The sequence below is a fragment of the Carettochelys insculpta genome, chromosome 14 (assembly GCF_033958435.1).
Source record: "Carettochelys insculpta isolate YL-2023 chromosome 14, ASM3395843v1, whole genome shotgun sequence".
Lineage (NCBI taxonomy): Eukaryota > Metazoa > Chordata > Testudines > Carettochelyidae > Carettochelys > Carettochelys insculpta.
In genome coordinates, this window is record NC_134150.1 from 7,439,670 (window position 1) to 7,451,567 (window position 11,898).

Here is an 11,898-nt window from a genome sequence, read left to right on the forward strand (position 1 = left end):
GTCCAGTTGGCTTTAAGTTCCATTAAATAATTTGCTGCTGTTAGTTTGATACTTACATATTCACCTGGTTCATCTTCAATTTCTTATGCAGGTGCTATAACTCAAGCCACACAGTTGCTTTGTTACAGTGTTTTGACAGAGATGGACAGTGAAGATAAGCAATTAGAGGCAAAATCTAACTAAAGATGCAAAGCAATTCCAAAAACAGCAGAAAGCCAAGCAAAAGTGACTAACAGGAACAAAAGAGGATTAACAAGGAACATGGGACAACTGAGCAACCATTGGAGTCAGGAATGCACAGACTGGCTATTACTGAAGAGGGATGCTTTGGTGCATAATACTATCTACCACAGTATGTAGTTGGAAGTACTGTTAATGTATTTATATGGGTAGTCATTAGTCACTTTAGACATGGAAACAGTGTCTGGGTTGTTCATTATAGATTGAGGGAAGTGGGAAATCTCTTAAAATGGAACTTAAGTAGTAACAGGGAGAACAGATTCTAGAATAGTAGAGATGAGTGATCAAATAAAACATACTTTGGAGAACCAGATAGTGGAGTTGTGATTCATTCTGGAGTTTACTTAAAATTACTCCAGATAAGAAGTGCTAAAAGCCATTAATAACTGATGGGTGCTCAGTGGTCTATGGGAAGTGACTTGCTTGGGAATCTGTCCCTTATCCAAGTAGACAAGGATCCATAATAAACATTCATCATTGCTAGTTGCAGCAGAAAAGATGCAGATTGAATTGGCATATAAAGACGATCATTCCAGTGAAAAGTTGTCTGGTCTGCAGAGAGGATGTTAGTCTTCAGGGATTTGTTTTGCACCTTTTACACGCTCCAAATTTGCCTTTTACACAGAAGAAAATTGACTAAAATGTTACATGTAAGTATGGATGCAACATATTAATGTAGACCTTTTGAGCTCTGGTGATTGATTTTGTTTCTAAATGGTTCAAATAGAACCTCCAGAGCTAAAATACTTAAGAGGCAAAAACTTAAGAGCTTCCATATTTAATAATTTTATAAATAAGTTTACAAATACTGTTACAGCAAAGAGATAGGAATTTTCAGTTTCTTATTTTCAATACTGTTCCTTGGAAGCAATACTTCTACATGCTATAGACTTACATGGCTGTCATTTCATTTTGAAAATTAGATGTATAATAGTGACTGGCACAGAAGGGAAACATAGCATTCAAATGTGAGAAATGTGAGGGAAGGGGAAATACATTCTTGATCTGATGTGGTGTTAGTTCACCTCAATGGTAATAAATGCTAAAAAATAATTACAATACTGTGGTAAAGATAAAATCACCTTCAAGGTATTGGGGAGTCTTTTCATCATACCTTCAGGCTGCATCTACTCCTAGTCACTTTCCATACCCAGTATCACACACTATTGTAAATACAACACTTAAGTTGAAACATTTGGGTATCATTTATTTTTAGAGATTCAAAAGTTCAGATGATTAGCATAACAGCAGACTATAGCCCGGTGGTGCAATATGGACTATGTCTGCTTATTATACTGTGCTTGAGAGAGTCAAGAGCTACAAAGTATCGGAGGGGTAGCTGTGTTAATCTGGATCTGTAACAGCCACGAAGGGTCCTGTGGCACCTTATAGACTAACAGAAAAGTTTTGAGCATGAGCTTTCATGAGCACAGACACACTTCACTTCAAGAGCTACAAACACAATTTTGTTGCAGTTATAGCTAAATTAAGATGAAATACAGCTGTGGAAATTGGGCTTTTGTGGCACACAGTGGGATGAGCTTGTTTTGCAATCTTAAATCTTACCAAATTCTAGCACACTGAAATTAAAGGGTTTTTTGTTTGTTTGTTTGTATTTTAAAACCTCAGAGGTACTGAGTTCTTATGCACTTACTGTAAGTGTATTGTAACTTCTACCTTGTCTCAATTGTGGTTTTATTTTTATGTCAACTTGCAGATTTTCTGCTAAGTTTAGAAAGCTATATGTTTAATTTACCATCTTATGCCTAGTAAATTGAAGCAAAGTCCAGTCCAGGAATTATTTAAACTTCAAACCTTTTCATTGTTTCATTAGCCCACATAAGAAAATGGCATTTAATGCTTAAATCTTGCTGTAGCTTATTAGAGTCCAATGCACTTTTAAAACAAATGTCATATATTTAAGATTTGAGATTTGTTTGAAGGTTTATAGTAAGCAGCTCAAGATCTCTCCAATGGACTGTGATTTTAATTAAGAATTATGGGCATAGTTTCTTTGGGGGCTTAAGATAGATCTGAAGTTTTAAATGAAAAAATACATTCTTATAAATTTCACTATAAAGTACACAGGGATGTGAATTAAGTGTTCCACTGCTATAAGTCAGAGAGCCAGGGATAAATGCAATGATTTTCATTAATTTTCAAATCACTAAGGCCTGGTCTACACTAGGGGACAAAGTCGATCCCAGATACACAATTCTAACTACGCCATTAGCATAGCTAGAATCAATGTATCAGAATCTAATTTCTGCCATTTTGGTTTGCACCATCGCTTACTCCATACAATAATGTGAGAGTACCAGGGTCGACAGCCAAGCCCAGAGAGATTGATTTTGCCACATCTTCACACACACAAGGCAAAATTGAACTCTGGAAGATCGATTGTGGTGCAGCAATCTTCCCGTAAGTATAGACATACCCTTTGTGTTCTATTAACCACTGCACAGGATCTCCTGCCCTTAAATGCAAGGGTGGAAAAAGGGTGTAAAGCTTTTAATATATTGTCAGAGGAAGGATGATGATGGTGGTTAAGGAGAGAAAGGGTAGTTCATTAGGAAGTAGCTTTCAAAGGCAGGAAAGGAAAATTAGGAGGCAGGGTTTTTTTGAGGCAGCTTTGTAATATGTGTGTTGAGACTTCAGTTTTATTTGACCCTAGATCACAGTTGCATTTTCAGGAGCCTCATGTACAATGCCAATAAGTCCTTTTCCTAGGGCATGTCTACACTAGCAAGTTTTGGTGACCAAAATGCCTTTTGGTGATGCAACTGCAGTAGCTTACACAATACAATACAAATTTTTTGACAACGCCCAGTTTCAGTGATGACAAACTTTCACCTGCACAAGGGCCTCTTTTCTTTCCTGTCCCTTTACTGTCAACCAAATATGCAGTTGGATACTATGAGGCTTTTTTTGCATTTATCACCCTCTAAAAAGTTTCCCATAGTGCGCCAAGCAGCCACTCCAGTCAGCACTTAGAGCTCCGCTGCACTGCAGCCAGGTACACAGCAATCTGCCCCTGCCCCCTTGCAATGCCCTGTGAGCTTCAAAGTCCATTCTTGCCAGATGGCCCAGTGTCGATTAGTCTGATGACGTCTTCCCAGCTGATCATGGCTGGATATTGCCAAACACTCTTTGGGATGGAGCACTGTGGAGATTTTGCCTCTGATCAATGTATGGGGAGAGGAGTCTATACAGGCCCATCTGTTAGTAACCAATAGGAATTAGGTCATATGTGGAAAAATTTCATGAAGCTTGCGTGCAAAGGGCTGTGCGTGGGACAGGTTGCAATGTAGCGGGAAGGTAAAAAAAAGCTGAGATCAGCATACGTAAAGCCGGGGAAGGCAAAATATGGCCGGTGGGCAAGATCCAGACCGCCCTTGTCAAGTGGCTTAGTGGGAGGCTTGGGCAGTCTACCTGCTTGCCCTATCCTCAGACACTGCTCAAGGCCATATGTGTCTATGGCCCCATATGCCCTTTAGAGGACGTTTTTCCACATGCTGCCCTGGCCCCCAGGACAATCTCACAGCTCCCATTATGCAGAAATGGGCCAATGGGATCTGCCTAGGCAATACTTGCAGCATGCAAAGGGTCCCCTTCCCCCACACAAGGGGCATGTGTAGAACAGAGATGCACATGGCCCTAGCAACCAGCCACTCTGAGCAGCATACTGTGGTGGGGCAGGCAGGGAGCATATCCAAGGGTCCTACTGGGTTACTGGCCAGGAGCTGCACAAGCATCTACTGGTCACAGCCTGCACTTTACACCCCAACCCCTCCTGTACCCCAACTCCCTGCCCTGGGTCACAACCCAACCACTCCACCCCTGCCCCAGGTGACAACCCCTCTGTGACTCTGCACCCCCCTCCCCACATCAGACTCTTTTCCTGCATCCAGACCCCCACCCAGAACCCACACTGTGTCCTGCACCCAGCCTCCATCCCACACCCCAGACGTCCTCCATTAATAGAAGAGTGCAGCTCATGACCACTGCTAAATTCTTGGAGTGGTCCCCATCAAAAATTGTTGCGTACCCCTGCCAAGAGGGGTGGAAGGAAAACGGTGCCTCTGCTGCAGCACCCAGGACCGGCCAGTTTTATAAGAACCCAGATGTTATCGTTGATGATGACTCCACCTCCACCACCAACAGCCCTGTGGATTCTTTGGAGTGCATGGAGTCAGTTAAAAAAAAAAAAGGATCTATCCCAGAGGATGAAGCAATAGATGAAGAGGTAGAGCTAAACAAGGATAAGGGGCTCACAGTGGGGTCACCTGGTGAAGAAGGCAGTCAGGGACTACTCTCTACTCCTGAGGCGCACAGACAGTTGCAGCAGCTGCTCCATGGGGAGCAGGAAATGAGACGCAGCTTGGGTGGGTGTGGCGCAAAAAAATGAGGCTGGCCGTGTTTCTGTGAGCTGCACGTATTTCTGTGTAGGTAATGGCTATATCCAAGCAGAGTGTTTGGTGCACACCAAGATGCCAGTTGAATCCCATGGAGAGATGCTCTGGAAACTGTGAGATACTTGTTCTGTATCACAGATTCCATGGCGCTGCAGTTGTGTTTCTTCCCCCATTATAGGACTCTGTTCTGTGACATTTTGCAATTATATGGAACAGCATGAAAGCCACTAGCATCGAACAGCTGAGCCCTCAATTCCCTCTTTAATCTCTGTCAAGGCTGATCCCCACTCTGACATTCTGAGTGCAGAAGGTGGGGGCCCACAAAAGACCTTAAAAATACCTGGCTTCTATGGGCTTCTACCTAAAAGCTTCCCAAGGTCACAAATTCCCTAACCCTGGGAAGTAGCTGCCACCACCCAAGTGAGAGAACCTCCCTTTAAGACCCAAGAAGACACACTTGAGATATCTCCCTCTGTGGTAACCTCAAGATCTTAACCCTCCCTTAGGAGAGAGCTTAAAGAGGAATGCATCTGACAAAGCAGGTATTTGCCCACAAAAGCTTATGCTCCAAAATATCTGTTAGTCTATAACGTGCCACAGGACTTCTTTTTGTTCTTAAAGAGGAAGAAATGAAGCTGCAGTCTAATAGCTAACCTTTCAGTCTCAGGCATGCAGACACACAGGCACTTCTTTGAGTGATTGATTATATCTGATTTAGGTGTGTGCATGCACAGCTATTGGAACATTTTCCCTAGCAACTACTAGTTCAGTTCTCTGGGAAGCCCCCTGGAGTGGCGCCTATGCAAAGCCTGTCTACGGCCCAACTGACCTGTTACCTTCTCAGTTCCTTTCTTACCACCCGTGAGGCTGTTTTTATTGTGCAGCTGCATACTTATTGTTACGTCACACTCCCTTAGCTCTCTCTGTGCAAATAAGTTGTAAATAGTTGTGTTTAGCATAAACATTGTTTTTGGTTCAGTTAGTGTTAGGTAGCTGTCGAGTAGGGAAGGTCTTTCTCCTCCTTCCTTTTCCCCTGTGGGGGTTAAGGGAATTGAAATGTCTCAGGGCTTAAACCAATGAGCAACCTTCACAACTCCTACTTTGTTGTTTGGGTGAAACTCACCAAATGGGTAAGTGTCATAGCAGCCATAGCAGTTGGGGTTTTAAGCCCTATACTCGTAAGGAATGTGACTTTTGGCTCCAGCAGCTCCTCATGGAGTCAGCACTTCAACTTCTGCAGCACAGCTCTGCACCTCTGTCTTTGGTGTGCAGCATGCTATCCTTGGCTCTGGGTTCAATGCCAAGAAGGGGCTCAACTTGCCTGAAATATTGGGCGTGGCACCAACACTACCGACAGCAGCACCATCGACAGCTACCTCTCTCTGATTATTCAGCAGTTTCATTGGTGCAGAAGGTACCAGATACTTCTGGGGCCCAAGATCCCGATGCCCCCGTGTCATCCACGCTGAGTTCTATCCTTTTGGACTCACTCAAAGATGATCTGGTGCCGATTGGTCCTTTGTCAATGCTTGATGCGTACTGGGTGGTGCGGGGACTCATAAAGAGGATGAGCTCCCTGGTGTATACTGAGGCCCCTCCCATTGGCAAGTATCCACAGGTAAGCCTGCACTTATGACTGCACCTATTCAGGTGCTATCACCCAACTGCCCAGAGTCTTGGGCCTGCTGTGTCCCAGCACATCCATCCGAGGCGTCACTGATCTTACTCACAGTGCTGGTCACACTCATGGCCTCCTTATCCATCCTGCTTGACACCGGCCCATTCATGATCCAGTGCTTCCACTGCGGGTGCATCCAATTCTAGCTTTTCAGCATGCTTTGCCTCCCACACCAATGCATGGCACTGAGTCCCAGTGCTGTCTCCTTGACACACGTCTTAGGGCTCCAGAGTTCGTTCATCTCAGCCTTGTCCTGCAGCAGCTCAGGATGCCCCCCAACTTTGTTCCCGCTCTGGGACTCAATTCCACTCCCCACTCTGGCCTGGCTCCCTCCGTCGAGATGCTTACAGGTCAGGCTCTCGGCACCTGCCCTCAGTGGTGTGTAAGACGTCCTCGTGGTTCCTGCTCCCCACGCAGATCTCACTTTCAATGCACGTCTCTGTCTCAGTGCTGGTCTCGTTCTCAATGCTGCTATCGTTCCCATCACTGGTCCCACTCGATTCTGGTCTTGTTTTCTGCAGTGATAGTTCTCAACATCAAGCTGGGCACTGCTCTTGCTCCTGGTGCTGGTCCCTGTCCCAGTGCTGGTTGACTTCTCTTTCTGTCTCATGGTACCACTCTGCTGCATGACACTGCTCTCCTCAGTACACTTCTGGTTCTCTGCAGCTTTTGCCCTGGCACCAGTCCTGCTCTCCTTGCTGCTGTCACTCGCCTGGTCAGTCTCACAAGACCACACACCCTAAGTCAGAGGCTGGCCATGCTCCTCTGGTGGCTTCTCTGGGAGTGGCTCCTTGGCATTCCCATTTGGCTTCTCCTACTTCATGCAATGGCTCTGTGGTGTTGGACCCTCATGACCTGGAACAGGACTGGGCTGCTCTCCAGTGGATTCCTATCCTGTGGCCCTTCTGGATGATAAGAGTGTACTACAATTTGCAGGGTGCAATGCCCTCTGCTGGGTCACATAAAATAGCTACCTCAGAAACCCAAGGCTACTGTTAGCTGCCCACCTCCAGACTCTCGTCCTCCCACTCCTACTGAGGCACCACCCTGCATCCCACCTCAACAGCTAGAGGACCTGGTATCAGTGGCACATTCATTGGCATCCTGCAATTCCCATCACCATGACCTGCACGTGTTTTCAGCTGCTGGGTTACATGGCAGTGTGCAGATACATAGTTCCGTTCCCCAGGCTCCATCTTCACCTTCTCCAGGCATGATTGACCTCAGTGTACTAGCCTGGCTGGGCTGGCTTAGACAAGATCATCACATTGCCTCATCATGTCTCCAACGCGCTCTGCTGGTGGCTGTCTGCAGAATGTTCTCATGGGCTTTCTCTTTCATGTTCCTTAACCCACCATGTCCCTGGTCTTGGACACGTCTGCCGTGGGCTACGATGCCCATCTGGGACGTCTCACAACTCAGGCATTGTGAACAGAGGAAGAAGCTCTCTCCACATCAACATGTGTGAGCTTCAGGCCATTCACGTGGCTTGTCTGGCATTTCTTCCTCACCTCTGCACCCCCGGTGTGGAGGTCTTGACTGACAATACTACAGCCCTGTATTAAATCAACTGGTGGGGGGAGTGGAAGATGCTCCTCCTTGCTCTGCAGCGGTGGGAGCTTTGCATAGCCCACTCCCTTCACCTGGAGGTGTCCTATCTCCTGGGGTCCATAACCAACTGGCAGACCATCTCAGTCGCTGGTTCCTGGCCCATGAGTGCTCAATCCATGTGGACATCCTCTATTCCATTTTCCAAAAGTGGGGCTGGATCTCTCCATGTCTTGGAGCGACTGCAAGTGTTCTGCATTTTGTTCCTTCCAGGGTCTCAGCCTGGGCTCCACAGGAGACACTTTCCTCCTACTGTGGATACCAGGATCATAGAATCGTAGAACAAGAGAGCTGGAAGAGACCTAAAAAAGCCATCGAGTCCAGCCCCTGCTCTAAGCAGGACCAAACCCATCAGCTCAGCCCCGCCAGGGCTTTGTCGAGGCGAGACTTAAACACCTCCAGGGATGGAGACTCCTCTACTTCCCTGGGTAGACCATTCCAATGCTTCACCACCCGCCTAGTGAAAAGGTTTTTCCTAATGTTCAACCTGGACCTTTCCAACCGCAACTTGAGACCATTGTTCTGTGTTCTGCCATCTGTGAACAGCCTCTCTCCAGCCACTTTGCTGCCTCCCTTCAGTAAGTTGAAGGCTATCATCAGGTCCACCCTCAGTCTTCTCTTCTGCAGACTAAACAGTCCCAATTCCCTCAACCTTTCTTCATAAGTCATATGCTCCAGCCCCCTAATTATTTTGGTCACCCTCCGCTGGACCCTCTCCAGTGTATCCACATCCTTCCTATAAATGGGGGCCCAGAACTGGACACAGTACTCCAGATGTGGCTTCACCAAAGCCAAAAAAAGAGGAATAATCACTTCTCTGGATCTACTGGCAATGCTCCTCTTGATGCAACCTAATATGCCATTAGCTTTCTTGGCTACAACGGCACACTGTTGACTCACGTCCAGCTTCTTGTCCACTGCAACTCCCAGATCCTTTTCTGCAAAGCTACTAACGAGCCAGTCGGACCCCAGCCTGTAACAATGCTTGGGATTCTTCCAGCCCAAGTGCAGGACTCTGCACTTGTCCTTATTGAACCTCATCAGATTTCTTGCAGCTCAGTCTTCCAATTTGGCTAAGTCAGTCTGGACCCTGTCCCTACCCTCCAGCATATCTACCTCTCCCCCTAGCTTAGTGTCATCTGCAAATTTGTTCAGGGTGCAATCCAACCCCTCATCCAGGTCATTGATAAATATGTTGAACAGAACAGGACCCAGAACCGAACCTTGGGGCACTCCACTAGAAACCAACCGCCATCCCGACATCAAGCCGTTGATCACTACCCACTGGGCCCAACCTTCTATCCAGCTTTCTATCCATCTTACCATCCATTTATCCAATCCACATTCCTTTAACTTGCCGACAAGAATATTGTGGGAGACCGTATCAAAAGCTTTGCTAAAGTCCAGATAAATCACATCCATTGCTTTTTTTCCCCTTTCCACAGAGCCAGTTATCTCATTGTAGAAACTAAGCCGATTGGTGAGGCATGACTTGCCCTTCATGAATCCATGCTGACTATTCCTGATCACTCTCCCCTCCTCCAAGTGCCTCAAAATGACTTCCTCGAGGAGCCCCTCCATGATTTTTCCAGGGACTGATGTAAGACTGACCAGCCTATAGTTCCCTGGATGATCCTTCTTCCCTTTTTTAAAGACGGGCACTACATTTGCCTCTTTCCAGTCATCTGGGATCTCTTCCAATCTCCACGACTTTTCAAAGATAATGGCCAAGGCTCGTCAACAACATACGCCAACTCCCTCAGAACCCTAGGATGAATTAGGTCCAGGCCCATCAATTTATGTACATTTAGCCTTTTTAGATAGCTCCTAACCTGTTCTTTCCCCACCAAAGGCTGTCCACCTTCATCAATGGTTCTATGCGTTCCCTCCATTTCTCCTCTTGCACGAGATGTTCCTCAAGGTTCCCAGGAATAGGGTGTGCATAATCCTTATAGCTCCAGCATGGGCACACCAGCACTGGTACCCCACTCTGATGGAGCTCTCCATGCTTCCGCCCATTTGATTTCCCATTTCTGGACCTCATCACGAAAAACCTGGCCGCCTTTGCGACCTCGATCTTGGGTTCTTTCCCCTCATGGCATGGCAGTTTGTGGTTGAACACAGCTCAGCAGGTTTGCTTGGGGCCACTGCAGCAGGTTCTCCTAAGTTACCATAAGCCCTCTATGCAATGAGCTTGCTTGGCCAAATGGACATGCTTTTCCTGTTGGAGCAGTCAGCGCACCCTAATATCTGTGTTTACCTTTGTCCCACAGATGCTAGACTACCTAATTTTCCCTGAAGCAGCAAGGCTTTGCTTCCTCATCCATAAAGGTTTACCAGGCGCCCATCTCAGCCTTCTGCCCCAGGGAGGGTAGGCACTCTGGTTTTGCATACCCTATCGTGGGGTGTTTCTTCAAGGGCACAGACTGACTTCACGTGCTCATTCATCAGCTAGTCCCGGCTTGGGACCTCTATCTGGTGATCCAAGTGCTTATGGGTTTCGCCTTTGAACCTCTGGCCACTTGATCTCTCCTCTACCTTTCCTGGAAAGTGGCTTTCCTGGTGACTATCACCTCTGCCAGAAGGATGTCCCAGCTCTGGGCCCTCATCTCAGAGTCGCCATACACCATGTTTCACATGGACATGGTCCAACTCCACCCTCATCCGGCTTTCCTGACAACAGTGGTCTCGGGGTTCCACACTAACCAGGATATTTTCCTGCTTGTTTTCTATCCTAAACCTCATAGCTCCCAGCAGGAGCAGCAGCTGCACTCTCTCAATGTGACTGGCACTTGCCTTCTTATCAACTGAACCAAGCCCTTTCACAAGGATCTTGCAGCTCTTTGTGGCCATTGCTGAATACATGAAGGGATTCCTGATTTCTTTGCAGTGCATCTCTTCTGGATCACATCCTGCATATGGCTGTGCTAAAACCTCACCAAACTTTTCTCATCACCTGCCACAGGGCACTCTACATGAGCTCATGCCTCTTCAACTACCTTCCTGGTGCATGTGCCTCTCCAGGAAATCTATCGTGCTGCTACATGGTTCTCTGGCCATATCTTCATGTCTCGCTGTGCTATTCTGCAGCAATCCAAATGGGATGCAGCCTTTGGGGCTGCTGTCCTTGAGTCAGCCATGTGTTGACTCTGACCCCCTCCTCCTCTGTTTAGCTTCGTAATCGCCTAACTCTAATAGATATGAGCAAACAAACAATGTCAGAGCTGATTCCCCCACTCTGACACTCTGGGTGCAGCAGGTGTGTGCCTACAAAGACCTTAAAAATATCTTGCCTCTACAGGTAGGCTCTGTTTAAATTTCCTGAACAGGGCCAGTGGCTGCAACCACCTCAGTAAGAAAACCCCCTTTTAAAACCTAGGATGACACACTCAGGATGTCTCCCTGTCGAATTACCTCAAGTTTTTACTCCTCCCTTAGGAGAGAACTTCAAAACAAAGCAGAGAAGTTAAACTGCAATCTGATAGCTGACCTTTTGGTCTAAGAACAAATATACACAGACCTTTCTTTAGGACACAGGAATCAAATCACAACCTTAAAATAGTAATTTAACAAAAGATGAAAATATACCAAGACAGTGATACAGCATATTGGGTTGCTAGGTGTTACAAACAATGAAAAAAATCAAGGTTAGAGCACAGAGATCATTTTCCTTTGATTCAGTTTAGTAGTTAAAGAGGAGTATACGTCAACTAACCTAAGACATTCCACCCCAAACCATAATAAAAATAATCTGATCATGTCTAACTAAATATTTCCTTTCCACTTGCATATGTGTACATATTATGATGGGGTCAGGATATTTACTGGATTAATTATGTTACAAGACCCCCCTTACCTGCAATCTGCCAAAAGCACTATCCTGTGGCACTGGCACAGCCATTTGTTAAAATGTTCCTTATTGCTGTCCAGGTGCCCTATGAAAGAGCTCAGGAGCCA

The 11,898-nt window shown here is 46.3% G+C and overlaps 1 protein-coding gene across 2 annotated transcripts in view; it reads left to right on the forward strand.

Annotated features, from left to right (window-relative positions):
• The window catches only part of SLC7A6 (solute carrier family 7 member 6), a 57,146-nt gene extending 55,780 nt beyond the window's left edge, over positions 1-1,366 (forward strand). For both annotated transcript variants that reach the window (XM_075008355.1, XM_075008354.1), the window contains exon 11: positions 92-1,366. In XM_075008355.1, coding sequence (XP_074864456.1) covers positions 92-183 — 92 coding nt within the window. In that variant the 3' untranslated portion in view covers positions 184-1,366. The remainder of the gene's footprint in view (positions 1-91) is intronic.
• The last annotated feature ends 10,532 nt before the right edge of the window (positions 1,367-11,898 follow it).